Here is an 18,942-nt window from a genome sequence, read left to right on the forward strand (position 1 = left end):
TAAAAGAAGGTCTGCTCTAGAAGTGCCAGCATAACTGAAACCAGATTTAATGTCAAGGAAATGCAAGGTTTCAAGATCTCAACTCAACTCTGAACATCAAATGAATAACTGCAATTCAAACAAAATCTTAGACAAACATTGATCAAACAGCTTTTGTGAAAAAGAAATACTTAACTTTCCAGGCCTGAAACACTTCAACAGCACATGAAACTTTACAAGAATTAATCAGCTAAAAATTTCCCCTCTGCATCCCAGTAATATGAATTTATTCCAAGATATTAAGTAATCGTAATGGACCATATATATATATATAACCACTTGGAAAGCTAGAAATGTTAAACACAATCTGTAATCATTCCACCTCAGGTTTTAAAATCCTTTTCGCCCTGTTCATGAAATACAACCTCCACCAGACATACCACATTCAATGTCCGGATACTTCCAATTCCAGCCAAGCGGAATTCCCCATTCTTATTACTCCAGTTACAGAAACACAGAAAACCTACAGCATAGTACAGACCCTTCGGTCCACAATGCTGTGCCAAACATGTACTTTAGAAATTACCTAGGGTTATCCATAGCCCTCTATTTTTCTAAGCTCCATGTACCTGTCCAGGAGCCTCTATCGTATCCGCCTCTATCAGACGCCGGCAGCCCATTCCACGCACTCACCACTCTGCATTAAAAAAAAAACTTATCCCTGTACCTACTTCCAAGCACCTTAAAACTGTGCCCTCTCGTGTTAGCCATTTCAGCCCTGGGAAAAAGCCTCCGACTACCCACACGATCAATGCCTCTCATTATCTTGTACACCTGTATCAGGTCACCTCTCATCCTCCATCACTCCAAGGAGAAAAGGCCGACTCCACTCAACCTGTTCTCATAAGGCATGCTCCCCAATCCAGGCAACATTCTTGTAAATCTCCTCTGCACTCTTCGTGGTTTCCACACCCTTCCTGTAGTGAGGCAACCAGATTACCTCTTGAACTCAATCCCACAGTTGAAGGCGGCCAATGCATCGTATGCCTTATTAACCACAGTGCCAACCTGCGCAGCAGCTCTGGGTGTCCTACGGCCATGGACCACAAGATCCCTCTGATCCTCCACAGTGTCTTGCCATTAATACTATATTCTGCCATCATATTTGACCTACCAGAATTAACCACCTCACACTGATCTGGGTTGAACACCATCTACCACTTCTCAGCCCAGTTTTGCATCCTATCAATGTCCCATTGTAACCTCTGACAGCCCTCCACACTATCCACAACACCCCAACCTTTGTGTCATCAGCAAATTTACTAACCCATCCCTCCACTTCCTCATCCAGGTCATTTATAAAAATCATGAAGAGAAGGGGTCCCAGAACAGATCCCTGAGGCACACCACTGGTCACCGACCTCCATGCAGAATATGACACGTCTACAACCACATTTTGCCTTCTGTGGGCAAGCCAATTCTGGATCCACAAAGAAAGGCCCCCTTGGATTCCATGTCTCCTTACTCTCCCAATAAGCCTTGCATGGGGTATCTGATCAAATGTCCTGCTGAAATCCATATACACTACATCTACTGCTGTACCTTCATCAATGTTTAGTCACATCCTCAAAAATTTCAATCAGGCTCGTAAGGCACGACCTGCCTTTGACAAAGCCATGCTGACTATTCCTAATCATATTATGCCTTTCCAAATGTTCATAAATCCTGCCTCCCAGGATCTTCTCCATCAACTTAGCAACTACTGAAGTAAAGACTCACTGGTCTACAATTTCCTGGGCTATCCCTACTCCCTTTCTTGAATAAGGGAAGAACATCCAGAACCTCTTCCATCCTCATTGACGATGCAAAGATCATTGCTAGGGACTCAGCAATCTCTACCCTCGCCTCCCACAGTAGCCTGGGGTATATCTCATCAGGTCACTGTGACTTATCCAACTTGATGCTTTCCAAAAGCTTCAGCACATCCTCTTTCTTAATGTTTATATGCTCAAGCTTTTCAGTCTGCTGCAAGTCATCCCTACAATCGTCAAGGTCCTTTTCCCTTGTGAATACTGAAGCAAAGTATTCATTAAGTACCTCTGCTATCTCCTCGGGCTCCATGCACACTTTTTCACTGTCACATTTGATTGGTCCTATTCTCTCACGTCTTATCCTCTTGCTCTTCACATACTTGCAGAATGCTTTGGGGTTTTCCTTAATCCTGTCCGCCAAGGCCTTCTCATGGCCCCTTTTGGCTCTAATTTCATTCTTAAACTCCTTCCCGCTAGCCTTAAATTTTCTAGATCTCTAACATTACCTAGATTTTTGAACCTTTCGTAAGCTCTTTTCTTCTTACTAGATTTTCAACAGCCTTTGTACACCACGGTTCCTGTACCCTACCACCCTTTCCCTATCTCATTGGAACGTACCTATGCAGAACACCACACAAATATCCCCAGAACATTTGCCACAATTCTGCCGTACATTTCCCTGAGAACATCTGTTCCCAATTTATGTTTTCAAGTTCCTGCCTGATGGCTTCATATTTCCCCTTACTCCAATTAAACGCTTTCCTAACTTGTCTGTACCTATCTCTCTCCAATGCTATGGTAAAGGAGATAGAATTGTGATCACGGTCTCCAAAATGCTTTCCCACTGAGACACCTGACCAAGTTCATTTCCCAATAGCAGATCAGGTACAGCCTTTCCTCTTGTAAGCTTATCTATATATTGTGTCAGGAAACCTTCCTGAACACACCTAACAAACTCCACTCCATCTAAACCCCTTCCCCCTTAATTTGGGGAAATTAAAATCTCCCACCACGACCACCTGATATTATTGCACCGTTCCAGTACCTGTCTCCCTATCTGCTCCTTGAAGTCCCTGTTACTATTAGGTGGTCTATAAGAAACATCCAGTAGTGTTAGTGACCCCTTCCTGTTCCTAACTTCCACCCACAAAGACTCAGTAGACATTCCCTCCATGACTTCCTCCTTTTCTGCAGCCGTGACACTATCTCTGATCAACAGTGCCACGCCCCCACCTCTTTTGCCTCCCTCCCTGTCCTTTCTGAAACATCTAAAGCCTGGCACTCTAAGTAACCATTCCTGCCTCTGAGCCATCCGAGTCTCTGTAATGGCCACATCATAGCTCCAACTACTGATCTAAGTTCATCCGCTTTGTTCATGATGCTTCTTGCATTAAAACAGACATCTCAAACCATCAGTCTGAGCACATTCCTTCTCTATCACCTAGCTTTATCCCCAGTTGCTTGATCTCCATATGCACCTCCATAATTCTATTTAAAACCTACCTCCAACAGGAAGAGAGCTGAAGATAAACTGTCATATCTCCTATTGCAAGCAAGTTCACACCTCCAACAGTGACTAATGCCACACTGCACTGAGGCAAAGTCCAAAGTAAATTTATCGAGGTGTGTGTACGTCGTCGAAGCACCATACGTCTACCTTGAAATTTGCTTTCTTGCAGGCATTTACAGGGAAATAACAAAATACAACAGAATTTGTGAAAAACTATAAACAGAATGACAAAGATTAACATATAACATGCAAGAAGATAACATAAGTTAACTATAAAAAACTAAACACTGAGTTGTGGAGTCCTTGAAAGAAGTCTGCAGGCTGGGGAGTCAGCTCAGAGTTGAGATGAGTAAAGTTAGTTCAGAAGCCTGGTGATTGAGGAATCCCAGCAAGACTCCAAACCAGCAGCAATCCCATTCACAGCAATATCTTTCCGACCTTAGTTATTTCAACACCCAAGTTTAAATATAGTTTCAGATGTACAAAACAACAAAAAAAATCAGCCCAGCTAGTAGTAATCAGATTGCTAAAGGACACCAAATCCTTGCTTCGAATGGCATTTCATATTTACTGTAATTCAGTTTTTTCCTCTATTGTTATGTATTGCATTGTACTGCTGCCACGAAATCAACAAATTTCATGACATCAGCTGGAGATATTAAACCTGATTATAGCAACAGTGACCAAGCCTGCTATAACTCCGAGGACACAGGGCTCAAACTTCGCATTTTAATGTATTTAACTTTTTAAATCTGAATTAAAATTGGGAAGCTCTGCTTTTGGTGGATGAATTAGACTGCTCCACGAAACTGTTCCCCTTTCCCCAATTTTCGACAAGTCTCACCAAGGTAGAGGCCACATTGGGAGCATCAGACAATAGACGACCCAGCAGATTTGCAGCTGAAGTGTTGCTTCACCCGAAAGGACCGTTTGAGGTCCTGGTTGGAAGGGACAAGAGGAAAGATGAGGTGAGCATGAATGTTCGGGAAATAGAGATGCACGAGAAGGCAGCAAAGGTGGAGGAAGGTAAACACCATGCTTTGAAGGAGAACAACATCTCTGAAAAGGAAAGTTGCTTCCTGGGAACAGGTGAGGCAGAGACAAAAGAACTGAGAAAAAGGAATAATAGAATTTTTATAGGAGATGGTGGGAAGAGGTATAGTCAAAATAACTGTGGGAATCAGTAGGTTTATAAAAGCTATTGATCAACAGTTCGTCTCCAGAGATGGAGACAGATCGAGAAAGGGGAGGGAGGTGTCGGAAATAGACTAAGTGAATTTAAGGGCAGGGTGGAAATTGGAAGCAAAGTTTATGAAATTGACAAGCTAAGCCTGGTGCATGAAGCAGCACCAGTGCAGTCATCAACACAGTGGGGGAACAACTGGAGAGCATACCAGGGAATCCTTGGATCATGGACTGTTCTGTGCAGTCAACAAAGAAGCAGGCATAGCTGGGGTCCATGCATCCTACCCAGAGTCCAGAGACAGTGGGAGGAGCTGAAGGAGAAACTGTTGAGGGACAGGATCAGCTCTGCCAGATGCATGAAGGTGGTGGTGGAGGGAAACTGGTTGGTACTTTTGAGAATGTAGCAGAGAGCTTTAAGGCCTTCTTGATAGGGATAAAAGTGTATAGGGACTGAACATCCATGGTGAAAGTGAGGTGGACAGAACAAGGAAATGGAAAGTTATGAGGAGATCAGGAGCGTAAGTGTCACAGAAATAGGTAGAAATCTAGTAGGAAGGGACTGAACCAAGGGGGGATAGAAAGGAGTCAAGGAGACATGTTCAGTGGATGCAGAGAATGGGCCTACCCAAACAGTGAGGTTTGTGGACCTTAAGGCTTTAAAGCTCTGTTTCTTCTTCAATAAAAGAACCAACCAGTTCCCCTCCAACACAGTAGCGAGTACAACACTACAGTAGCAGCCACAATTCCCACCACAGCCTGGAAGGAGTTTGTACATTCTCCCTGCGACCATGTGGGTTTCCTCCGGGTGCTCCGATTTCCTCCCACAGTCCAAAGGTGCATCAGTTGGTTGGGGGGGGGGGGGTTAACTGGCCCCTGTGAATTGTCCTGTGATTAGGCCAAGGTTAAACCCAGGGTTGTTAGGTGGCACAGCTCGAAGGGCCAGAGGGGCCAACTCCATGCTGTATCTAAGTTGGCTGGGTAAAGTTAATTCAATGAACAGATTTATAAATTTCTACAAGCAGCCACACAAGATATGGTCATAAAGTGTGCAAACATTAATGTTCTCCTGGCCCTTTTCTATCCTACCACATTAGAAAAAAATACCATCAATGGAAAAAGAAACTTCAAGTTCACCTAAGTTTAGCCCAAATGTCAATATCCTTTTGCCAGGCCAACATCAACAGTCAGTTGCCTTGGGCAGGCCACGTAATCCATACGCTTGACACCAGACTCACTATCTGCCCAATCTCCAGTTCTTCCCCCCAAACATTGCTCAAAGTGAAGAAAGAGCAATCAGGAGATTAGGAATCTCAGGTCCATAAACTGGGAGCACAAATTTGACTGGCAAATGCAATGAAAAGATTATACCCTCTCAACCCACAGCATACCCACCTCCTGTCACATCTCTAGGTGAGGCTGCGGATTACACATCATTAAACCTACAGACTAGACTGGGAGTCAATCATCTTTAATCCAGAGAGACCGCTCAAAGTGAACTTTGCTAGGACAAAAACCAAAACCAGAGAGCAATACTCAATCTATATAGAGGATTGGTTGAGTGTACTGTGGGCAGTTCTATTTACCTAAGGAAGGGATAATAAAGCAATGGATAAAATATTTACATGGATATGACCAGAACTGAAACCTTGCAACCACTAAGATCAAACACAATGAGGGCTTTGAAAAAAGATGAATAAAACTGATCAGAAAGATAAAGGGGCGAATGCAAGTTTCCATTTATGCATTCCTGAATATGGATGATATTGGTGTCACAGTCATTCAGCAAAGAAACACAACCTTCAGCTAAATTTGTTCACGCCAATATGTCCATCCACGTCGTGACTGTATGTGCCTTTACCTCGTCTTGCAGCTTGTTCTATATACCCGCCATCCTGCATGGGGAAAATCTTGCCCCACATATTCTCAACCGTAAAGCACTAGACAAGCCGTTCAGCCCACAATGCTGTGCTGACACGGATGCCAACTCCTACCAAATGTCCTCCTCCTCTGTATGATCCATATCTCTCCTTACCATTCATTGTTCAGGACTGGGCCTCAAGCCGTGGTGTCGCCTTTTTACAGCCACCAGGAGAGAGGCGTCAAATCAGGTGCACTTCACTGGGGGCGGGGCGGTGCGGTGCAGCACCCAGGCTGGGGCCAGTGCTGCTGCCCCCCACCCCCCCACAGTATTCATTCGGAAGAAGACAAGCTGCATCGTGCTTGACTGCAGATTTCTGTGGCATTCAAAGTTGGGACTGGACTTTTTTATTTTATGTTGCTGTATTTTACTAATATCTTGTATGTACTATGTGTGCCTTGTGCTGTATGTGACTGTTAAAAGTACTGTGTTTTTTACCTTGTCCCCAGAGTAACGTTTGGCTGTATTCATGTATGGTTCAATGACAATTAAACTTGAACTGAAATTCATGTGTCTATGTAAAAACCTCAACCTCCACCAAACCGCTCGATTCCACTACTATCCCGGTAAGCCATTCTAGGTGCCTACCATACCCTGCCTCTCATATTGCCTTTAAACTTCTCCCCTCAAATCTTCAAAAGAATGCGCCAAAGGGCTACCATTAATTGTAATTTGTCTCTAAAAGTACAACTCAGTTGCCTGAATTAAATTCCATTTGCCACTTCTATGCCCACATGTTAGATTTATATCCTGCTGTATTCTTTGATAGTCTTTTACACTGTCCACAACTCCAGCAGTCTTAATATCACCGACAAACTTACTATACACCCACCTATATTTATATATCAAAGATCCCAGCTTGGATCCTTGCCGAACACCTTTGGTCACAGATTTTCAGCCTAACCTGAATTCTATCGACAAGCCAGCTCCAGATCAGACCCTAGATGCTGTGCATCTTTACCTTCTGAATCACCATACCATGAGGGGTTTTATTGAATACCTTAAAGTCCATGGTGACCCAGCCTCAAAGAAACGTGAAGTTTATGAGGCATGACCTGACCTCCACAAACTGACTGTTCCTAAGCAGCCATGTCTTTCCAAATGTGCTTAAAACCCATCACTAAATATCCTCCCCAATGCCTTCCCTACCACTGAGGCAAGTATCTACCCTCAGCCCGATTTCAGTAGCGAGAAGAACGTATGGCCTGGGTGAAGGGGGTCCTTGATGATGAATGCTGCTTTCCTGTGGCAGCACTCCTCGTAAATGTGTTCAATGATAGGGAGGGCTTTGCTTGCAATGGACTGGGCTGTGTTCACCACATGTTGACTTTTCCATTCCTGGGCATTTGTGTTTCTATACCAGGTTATGATGCAATCAGTCAGAATACTCTCCACTGTGCATCATGGAAGCTTGTCAAAGTTTTAGATGACATTCCAAATCTAGGCAAGCTTCTAAGAAAGTAGCTCCCAGAAATTTATAATTACTGACCCTCTCCACCTCCAATCCCCTTAAGCCTACTGCTCGTGGACCTCCAGCTTTTTCCTCGTGAAGTCAAGTCCTTGGTCTTGGTGATCTTGAGGTTTTTAATGGCACCATTCAACCTGATTTTCCCTCTCCCTCCTATATGCCAATTCCTCACCACCTTGATTTTGCCAACAACGGTGTCAGCAGCAAACTTAAATATGGCACTGGAGTTGTACTTTGTCACATAACCCTAAGTCTAAAGTGAGTAGAGCCGGGGAGAATGGCGAAGAACACAGCCTTGTGGTGCACCCGCGCTGATGGCGGATTATGGGGGAGATGTCATTGCCAATCCGCACTGACTGCTGCCTGCAAGTGAGGAAACAGGTCCTGCTGCACAATCAGGGAGATACTAGGGCCTAGATCTAGGAGTTTATTGATTAGATTTGGGGGGGGGGGGGGGATGATAGTATTGAATGCTGAGCTGTAGTGAATGAAGAGCATCCTGATGTACTGATCATCATCCAGATGTTCCAGAGTTGGGTGAAAAGCCAATGAAATGGCATCTGCTGTTGACCTGGTGTGACAGTAGGCAAAGTGAAGTGGATCCAAGTAACTCTTCAGGCAAGAGATAACATGTTTCATCACCAAACTCTCAAAGTATTTCATCACAGTGTATGTAAGTGCTACTGGACGATAGTCTTTAAGGTAGGTTATCACATTCTTCTTGGGCACCTTTTGATTGAAGCAAGAGGTTAACGTAGTCAGTAAACATTCCAGCCAGTTGATTAGTGCAAGTTTTCAGTAATTGACCAGGTACACCTTCTGGAGCAGGTGCTTTTCACCCACCTGAAGGATGCCTTCACATTACCCTCAGAGACTGAAGTCACAAGGTCTAAGGGGCTGTGGGGGTTCACATAGATGCCTTCACAGTCTGTCGCTGTCGGCCAGACCATAAAAGGTATCAAGCTCACCGGGGAGAGAAACCTGGTTGTCAATGAAATGCTGGGTTTTGCTTGGTAGCAGGTGATGGCATTCAAGCCCTGCCACAGCTGTCGGGCGTTCTTCTGATTCCAGTTTGATCTGGAGTTGCCACTTTGCATGAGAGATGGCTTTCCAGTGGTCATTCCTGGACCTCTTGTACTTTCCTGGATCGGAAGTCCTAAATGCCAGCGCTCTAGCCCTCAACACATTGCAAATCACTGTTCATCCAGGGCTTCCAGTTGCAGAACACTGAATGATTTTGTGGGGGCACATTTGCTTACAAGTCTTTATAAAGTTCATAACAACCGTGGCATATCCATTCAGGTCCTCTATATCCTGAACATGGCCCAGACCACCAACTCGATGCAATCCCATAGCCACTGCTCTGCCTCCCGTGACCAGCTCCGTTGTCCTTACCTCTAGTGCCTCTGCGACCACCCCAGTGGACGTGCAGAAATTCAGAGACTCAGACTGACAAAAGGCCTCGACTTTGGGATTTATGATGCGATTCTCAGCATCGATGCTAGGATTCACAAACCCACAGGGTCATCGGAACTCATTCCTCCTGGCTGCACACAACTTCAACTCCAGAAACCGCCAATAACTTGCTGACTTGTGGAGGACCTCATCCACTCTGACATCTGTGTCGCTGATCTTTGAACGCGGACTGGAATAGACTTTGGCGTGACCTCCAATTTCCCCATACGCCTGTCCATAAACCTTAACATACATGGATAGATACACACACACACACACACACAAACTGCACTGGCCCCTGTAGCTCCCCACACCTGGCATAATCCACTCTGGGGACGAAACTGTTATCACTACCCTAGTTTCTGCCTTACTTCTGCTGGTAACGCTTTCATTCTATTTTACTAATCAAACCTTTCCAGGATCTTATTAAATGCCTCTTCAAAACCCAATTAACATTTATTGCATTCCCTTCAATCTTCACAATTGCTTCACAGAAAAACTAAGATCAGGCTCCTCAAACAAAACTCCCTTAGCAAATCCATGCTGGCTTTTCTTTATCAATTCAAACTTCTATAAATATGACGTGGAGAATAACTAGCTGGCACCAAAACATAGTATTTCATTTTTAAAGGAACTCAAGTGGCAATTACAATGTACAGCCAAGGAATGTGCTCAAATTGGTGCTCATAGGGTCAAAGCAAAACAACATTGTGGCGAGTCTTCAGATTTCCAGACCCAAAAGTAGCAAAGTTTACACTTAACTGTAGTCCACTTGGCAACAACCTCAACATGAAGTGTACCAGGCCAGTTGGAGCATCCTGGAAGTATTCTGTAATGTGCTGTGCCTAGTACTGTGGCATTAACTATTTTGAACTGTACATACGTTGCAATAGGCTGATCTTGTGAAAGCCTTGTTTAAAATCCAGTAATACCTAATACCCAATACATACCAGACAGTACAAATTCACTGCTATCAAAAACTCATCTGTCTGTCTTCAGGGAGGTAGAGAGTCTTGACAATGCCAGTCACACTACAACCCTCCTGCACTTATTAAAATAACTTACTTGTCTAGCCTTTCCAATGGATTTTAAATGTTTCACTGCACGATGCAAAGACGAGCAAGTGGTAAACCTAACTCAAGAGCTTGGTGGGATTTCAGTACAAACAAAACAATGCTTCCACTTTTTAAAAACCAAATACAACAAATCTGCAGTTTTACTTTAAATCATTCTAGAAAACAACAAATGCTAAAGTCAGCAAAGTAAATATTGCAGAATTTATTAAGGGCTTTTTATATTCATAAAGAAAGCCAAAGAGCAATTAAAGTATAGAACCCCCTCCCTCAAACAAAGAGCATCTACATACAGAAAATCAGTCCAAGGAAAAAAAAAACATTAAATAAATATTAACTGACAGTAAAAAGCAACAGATGAACTTGTCAGGGCTTATTCTGGAGTTATGGTGTATGGCAAACATTAATTTCAACAGCAACCAGCCTTCAGATGTGAATATGGATTGTAGATTGAATTGAAAATGCAGACCAGGAAAGACCCATAAACTGAGATGTCTGCATATGCATGAATGCAGTTAGAGAGACGATGGTCATTAACATTCAATGTAGGGTGTCTGGAGTATTGGTGTGAAGATTTAGGTGTTTGAAAATTATATGTAATTGAAATGAAGCATTGTCAACCCAAATATTGAAGTAAATGTGTCACTGCGACCACTTAAACTGTATTGAGCTACCACTGATTGTAAGGCCATAAAAATGTGGTGTACTTTGAGTTTAGGAGACCTCTTCTTCCAAGGGTGTCTCAAGTATGGTGCCTGCTTGTGTGCTGAATAAAGATTTCGATATCACCAGCCTCAGTGCCACCCGGTGATTTTGTTCACAGTCACGACAGAACTAACTAAAAAGCCTTTCTTCACTAAGATTAAGGTCTTGATGCAAAAGGAGATTTTTTTTTTAAATTATAGGGAAGAGCAGCCCAGGAGCCAGATAATGAGACAATCACCAAGAAATCCCTATGAGTGCCTACAAAATGGGAGTTGGGGAACAGTTGAAACTGATGACAGATGTACTCAAGAGAAAGCTAAACAAATTCATAACAGAATAGAGGGAAGTTTGAATGGACCGTAGCCACTAATACTAACTGCCTGGGTTGAAAAACCAGACTGTGCTGTACATCTGAAGTAAAAGCATGACAATTTTCAATTGATCATTACTTTACAAAAAGATGATAATATTTTGTAGAATGTTCTGAAGTGGAAATTTTGAAGTGCGTGGAATAAGGAATCCAAAAGAATATTTACTGATTTGTTGACCGCCCTCAGAGCTAAAGGTAAACATCAAGGAATTGAAGGCAAATTATTCACCTGATTAAGAAATTCATTCAAAGTCAGGAAGCAGGACAGACGACAATAAGCTTCTAAAATTGGCAAGATGTAATCGGGGTGCCCCACAAGGATCCATTCTTGGACCATAGCTATTCATTTTACAAAGACTTTGCACAGACTGTGGAGGAAACTGCACAGTAAACTTTGAAGAGACATCGATGAACCACATATCAGTTCTACCTTAGATGCCGAAGATGGAACAAAGTACTTGCAAATGATGGTTTTGCAGAAATGGAGGGTCTAAAGTATTAGCACCAAAACAGTAGAGAAGACAGTCCTCGGGTCGGTCAAGTCCACAGGAGCAACCCAATCAGTCACATGCTTCATTTTTTTCCCCATGATCCTGAAACTTCCGCCTCCCCAGTTATAACGTATGTCAAGTCTTGGAACACACGACAGAAATTTGTTCTCCATGCAATTGGTACTGCAATGAAGAGTTCAAGAGTATATCAAGAGATCACTGGGGTTAAGTTATGATGACCCATGACCTCAAAAAGAAACACAGGCTCAAGGAAAGTAAACAATCTACTCCTGCCTTGGTGATTATTTTCCCTGCATGACTGATGGGCAATGGAAAATTGCCAAAAAACAAGCATGTTAGGACGTAAACACGAGAAAATCTGCAGATGCTGGAAATTCAAGCAACACACACAAAATGCTGGTGGAACGCAGCAGGCCAGGCAACATCTATAGGAAGAAGTACAGTTGACGTTTCGGGCCGAGACCCTTCGAAGGACTAACGGAAAGAAGAGATAGTAAGAGATTTGAAAGTGGGAGGGGGAAGAGGAGACCTGAAATGATAGGAGAAGACAGGAGGGGGAGGGATGGAGCCAAAGCTGGGAAGTTGATTGGCAAAAGGGATACGAAGCTGGAGAAGGGGGGGGGGGAGAGTATCATGGAACAGAAGGCCTTGGAAGAAAGAAAGGGGGAGGGGAGCACCAGAGGAAGATGGGGAACAGGCAAGGAGTTATTGAGAGAGGGAAAGAGGAAAATAAATAAATAATAAATTAGGGATGGGGTAAGAAGGGGAGGAAAGGCAACAGGCAAGAAGTAATTGTGAAAGGGAAAGAGAGCAAAAATAAATTAATAAATAATAAATTAGGGATGGGGTAAGAAGGGGATGAGGGATGTTAGGAAACATTTCCGAGATGTATTAAAATTTGGGGCTTAAACATTGATAACAGCTGATAAAAGAAAAAAAGAACAGATATCTAACAGAGAAGAGATGGCCGACAGGAAAGAAAAATGACAGATCAGTTTTCCTACTTCACTCATTGTAGCTTCCCCTTTAAATTATGTTTCAATCCATTTGCCTCCTCAATCACAAAATTACACTTCACATTGACAACAGTTCATAACCCACTTTTCACACAATCCTCTCACCTTAACCTAAATCTCACACAAACACAGGAGAAATACAACCAAGCCTTTCACCTCCTTGCTTCTCAGCAGCCAAGTCTCCAAGCAGTCCATCCAGATAAAACAGTAATGAACTGCCGTTTCACTTACTATTCATCCACGTTCCACATTGGAGAGATTAAATACAAAGAACAGTCAGTTACATTTCCTGTTAGACAGCAAGAGTGGCAAACCTGTGGTCATTTTCTAATGTAGTCATCAGTCCCACTGTGCAGAGCTTTCAGTGTTGCCAACATTAAACTCAACAGTTCAAGAAACAGCCCCTCAACTTTCAACTACAATCTTCTGGACATAAATGTCAAATAAATCCTGATAATAACCAGCATTCCTTCTCTCCCCTCCCTCCCCAATAAAGAAATTCCTTTATAACTGCCATTTTTATTCACTGATCATCTCTATTTGACAACTATGACACGTATTCCCAAGACAGTACAATGTAGATTCAAGATCACCAGAGTCCCTAGTACACGTTGAACACCCCTTATCTGAAATGATTGAGGCTGGATTTCTATGGATTTTGGAATACATAATGAGAAAGCTTGGGATCACCATCATTTCCAACTCTGAATTTATGTGCTATTTTGCCTTACTCATCACAAATATATGCTTAAAAGTAAAAATTATTACATCCATTAATATAATGTTTATAGCATAACAAAAGCAGAACAGGATCAGGAGAAAATCTAAATCAGCTGTTGAACAGCAAACAATGGCAGGCTTTCAGTCTCCCCCTACGATGCCGTGTTTCGATTAAAAGTCTTTTTTTAAAAAAAAAGGTAGAAAAACAATCTTATTCTTGTGCTCTTTCAGTTAGTCCTGACGAAGAGTCCCGGCCAGAAAAGTCGACTGTACCTCTTCCTATAGATGCTGCATGGCCTGCTGCATTCACCAGCATTTTTTGCATGTGTTGCTTGAATTTCCAGCATCTGCAGATTTCCACGTGTTTGCATTGTTCTTGTGTTGATTGTTCACCAGTGACAATCTTTGCAAACTCATTGATGAACTCCTCTGCTGCTTTGTGATCAGCAGACCATCACCACAAACCTCAAAATGTAATGCCGTGCCTTTTCTTAAATTTCTGCCACCAGCCTACCGAATATTCTCAATGACCTTCAATTTTCAGCTAATCATGATAGATCTTTGCTTGTTTCATGAAGCAGCACATGTTCACTCTGACACTGATGAATCCACTCTTTCAATACATAAGCGAGATCTTCATTTTTCACTTTGTCCTGTGTTTTTCTATTTTTCATCAGCATCTGTTCATTACATTCATGAGGTCACTTCTCAGAACTGTCAGTGGGTGTGCAGAGAACCTGCTCATTACCTGGGAACCTTCCCAGAACTCTTGAAATTTTAAATTTGTGATGTTGTGTCAGTGTTGAAAAAAAATTTGGCTTTCAAACTTTTGGATAAAGTGTACTCAACCTGTACTAAGAATCCACTAGGGCACTCTGATGCTAAAATTAAGGCAGGTTAGGTGTCAAATCCGGCAGTCCCATCTACTGTTGGGTGAACAAAATATATTTTTTTTAAACATTTGGGAACTCTCCCCAATACCACGAGCAAAATTCTCACCTCGATTCTAAAACATACCGCATCACCTTGATGCTGCGTAACCTCGGGTTGGATGTTGCACTAACCAGAGCTGTTCTGCTTCTGAACTACCTCACCGGCTACAAAGTGCTGTGGAACTTCATAGAGTGCATACAAAGGTACAATAATATGAAAAGTTCACATCTTTTCTGCCAATTAACTGCTTGAACTTCCACTCCATCACAGTCCATTTATTTGTCTTCCCTTTTCCCTTGTCTTGGGACTGTACTTGCATAAAACCAATTGCAGATCTAACATTGTCCTAACTTTGAATGGTCCATTCCAGCTACAGCCCATCCCTCAAATTTCTGTTTGCTCAGTTCAATGTATTTATTTAGCACAGAACATGCCTTCCAGCCCTTTGAACAATCCCGATTTAAGCTGAGCCTAATCACAGGTCAATTTACAATGACCAATTGATCTACCGACCAGTACGTCTTTGGACTGTGGGAGGAAACTGGAGCACTTGGAGGAAACCCACATGGTCACAGGGGAACATACAAAAACCTTACAGGCAACAGTGGGAATTGAACCCATGTCGCTGGTACTGTAAAGTGTTGAGCGAACCACTATGCCACCATGTCGTCCCTTCTCAGTAACTGCATTCCTTTGCTTCAGGCTTCAGCCAATTTCAAGTTGCTTGAGGAATTACAAGCAGCATCCTCAAGCTATGAACTACTATTCTCCCACTTTAGGGGTTCAGATGCAACGAACAACCCACTCTTTTACAAGTGTAAAGAAATTGCAGGGCTGGGCAAATTCAGTTGGGCCACTGGAAACAACCACAATTGGCCAAATGATATCAGCACAGACATGTCGGACTGCAGGAAGTTGATAACAATATAGTAAACTCATCTAAGATCCCCGCATAACATGATCCCAATCAGATTGCAAGCAACTTACTAAAGTAGAACTCTGAAAGAATTATCCAATTCCCACACCTTAAACTCTAAATTGATGTGTAATGCCATCACAAATGCACAATTCTCTATGGCAATTAGCTATTAGACAGTACAGATAAATAAACAGCAATTATTTCTCTTCTGAAAACTCCATGAGCTGTTTTAAGAATATACTCCACTCCAAAGAACAAGACAGTCTGCACTACTTCATAAAAATACTGTTCTTGGAAAGTCAGTGACTGCATGATATAATATACAAATTTAAGTTGAATAGACTAATTTGTCAAGTCTAGTGATTAGGAAAGAAACAACCCCAAACCTAATAGATTAAAACATAAATAATAGATCTGCAACTTCCACTATTGAGCATGGCTGATCATCTACCTCAAAATTATGTCCCGGTACTAATCACAGGTCAACACACACGTCGACTGTACTCTTTTTCATAGATGCTGCCTGGCCTGCTGAGTTCCTTCAGCACTTTGAGTGCGTTGCTCAGATGTTCAGCATCTGCAGATTTTCTCCTGCCCACATATCCTTGATACAGAAATGTGTTATCAAAGCCTTGCATGAACACAATGCGCACCCCCACAGACCCCCAGGCTAGAAAATTCCAAAGGTTCACTATCTTCAAGTAAAAAAGATTTTCCTCATCTCAGTTTGAAATGGCCCACCCCTCATTCCACAAGATTTGGCCAGGGGAAAGCATCCTCCCCATCTCAGTATGCCAAACCATTCAATAACTTTAACATTTCATTGAGATAACTTCTCATTCTTCTAAATTCTACAGAATGCAATTTGATCTCTCCTACAGCCTTCATCCCTGGCACCAATTTAATGAATCGTCACTATTCCTGCTCCATAGTGGGTACATCCTTATGTAAAGACACCACAACTGTCCTCAATGCTCAGTTGTATTTCAGAAGTAATATAACTTTATGATTCGGCAAGTAAAATACTCAAAACATGAAACCAGAATAAACAGGATGCTGGGAAATACAATGTTACTACAGTTAGCTGAAGTCCATGCTGAATGAGGGCTCCCAATTGACCTAAAACAAGGAAGAAATGGGTACACATAATTTGAATAGTTACTTCAATTTAGCAGAACTGTTAACATTTCAAAATGACGAAAAGTTCATCCAATATTAATCAGGAGTTTTGGCTTCTCAACTTCATTCCTTGGAAGACCCAACTAATGGCACTTTGCATTGAAAATCATTCCCAACATTCCACCCCAAGTTTTAAGAAAGTTTGTATCAGGTGTACGTAAAAAAGTTTCTTTCATTGATTCAAACAGCATTTACCTGCTAACAACCATAACTAGCACTAAATTATTTCTTTGAAATTTTTGTAATGAAATGGAGCTTTTAGGCAATATCTGATGAAACTTGCTGAAAATGAGGGGGTGATTAGGGCAGAGCAAACTGAAGGTACAAATCAGAATTAATAACTTTCTAAAAATAAAGTATTACGAGAAATTTCGAGGGGAGAAATATTCCAATTATATTTGTCTATTAATACCGTGCCTCTCCATCAGGTTTTGCCTACCGTATAAACTTCTGAAACAAATAATAACACACGGCGCAATCTGGAGGGAAAAGATCCGCTACTAAATTGTTAGAACGATTTGGGATAGCTCAAATGGCAACGCCAAAGTCGTGTGAGCCCGATAGCGGGGGAAGGCAGCGAAGGAAACAAAGTCGAGGCCTGCTCTGGCAGCGGTTCCAGGCACTAGGCCCTTCGGAGACACGCGGCACCGAGACGTCCGGACCGGCGCCGGGGCTGCTGCTGATCTCTCACCGCTCGCCTGCCGGCACCTACATCCCCAACACCCTGGGGGACGGGAGCAGAAGAGGAGACCGGCGCCGACATTAACAAATGGGCCTGTTGAGTGGGTGAGTGCGACCAACTCTGACCCAAAGCATAGGAGTGTGGGGGGGGGGGGGAGAGAGAGAGAGAGCCTGCCGGCGGAACGAACGACAACCCAGGGAGAGCGAGGAGGGGGTCCAGCGCCACCCCGAGCCCCGTTCATCCGGGTCGCCGCCATAGGGACGATGATGTGTCACTGTAGCACCTAGGGCCCCGCATCCTACTCCCCCTCCCTTGGGGCCGAGCGATCCCCCACACCCCCCAGCCAACTTACCGGAGTCCTACCCGGCGTGGCCGGCGCCAGCCCCGTCCTGCTGGCCGCCCCGCGGGGAGTGGAGCAGCCTTCCGCCGCCGCCGTCTGCGTCAGGAGCCGGATCCCGGGGCTGCCAGCACCGGCGCTTTTGCCTGGCGCGCTACCGTTGGCGGCCAAGGCGCCGAACAAGCCGGCGGCCGCTGTCGCCCTCTCAGCCGCCACCCCGACTCCAGCCGAAGCTCTGCCCGGAACGGGCTGGATTCCTTTTCGCATGCCTTGCAACTTCGGGCCGGTCTCCAGCAATCGGCAATTCCCCACTGGATTATTCTTAATCTATGTGGTAGGCCTCCTCGGAAAAGAATAAAATAACACCGGTGCAAAGTGGGCGCAGACCCCAGTGGCCGTGGGCTTAGTAACGGCGGGATATTGAAGGCGGGGACGGTCAAATGCGAGGGATTTAAAAGTCCTGAAAACAGCCCTAAGCTCTGAAAATGGCTCCAGGAAGCTGACGATGAATGAAGGGAGACACTTTACGCGCGTAATGCCTCCCGCGAAACTCAGATTTCCCGCGGCTTTTTCAAACCTAATTTGCATGTCCCTCCCTTTCCTATTGGTTGACTGCCTTCGACTTTGTCTCCCCTCACTGGCTTCCCATTGGCCCGTAGGAACGCGGCGCTCGAGGGCTGTTCGAAGGGGGAATCCCGTTGGTTGCGGAGTTCCCTGTTGCTATGGCGCCACGTAACGCTCTGACGTTCCAGGAGATTCCCCTGACCTACTTACCTGCTGCCACGGATCTGCATTGGCTCTTGCCAGCACAGGAATGGTAGTTACTTCAGCCCCCACCTCCTGTTCATGGATTTTAATTAACTGTTAATGTACTGTAGTTGCATAAATAAAACTTAGATGAAATCTTTTCCCGTGGTTTGTTTTATTTTAACATTAATTGTTTAAGCCGCTAGATGGCAGAGTATTATAAGAGTGTCTCTACCATAATTTCCACACATTTTGAAAATATCATATAAAATTAACTTTGTTGTTTCCAAATGCTGTAGAAATGTTTTCAAAAAACAAATTCCATCGAAAAATTAATAATTTAAAATCATTTTAATAATTGAAGTAGAAACAATATATTATCCTTCATATTTATGATATACTGTATAATATACCAATATATAA

The 18,942-nt window shown here is 43.4% G+C and overlaps 1 protein-coding gene across 2 annotated transcripts in view; it reads right to left on the minus strand.

The window, feature by feature from the left end:
• LOC134358020 (transcription factor E2F3-like) overlaps positions 1–18,314 on the minus strand; it is a 46,196-nt gene extending 27,882 nt beyond the window's left edge. Inside the window, exon 1 of one of the 2 annotated variants that reach the window (XM_063069882.1) lies at positions 17,788–18,314. In XM_063069882.1, coding sequence (XP_062925952.1) covers positions 17,788–18,039 — 252 coding nt within the window. In that variant the 5' untranslated portion in view covers positions 18,040–18,314. Of the gene's footprint in view, positions 1–17,444; positions 17,555–17,787 lie in introns of those variants that run through there. The other variant, XM_063069883.1, reaches the window with a different exon arrangement.
• Between the last annotated feature and the right edge of the window lie 628 nt (positions 18,315–18,942).

The sequence above is a fragment of the Mobula hypostoma genome, chromosome 17 (assembly GCF_963921235.1).
Source record: "Mobula hypostoma chromosome 17, sMobHyp1.1, whole genome shotgun sequence".
Lineage (NCBI taxonomy): Eukaryota > Metazoa > Chordata > Chondrichthyes > Myliobatiformes > Myliobatidae > Mobula > Mobula hypostoma.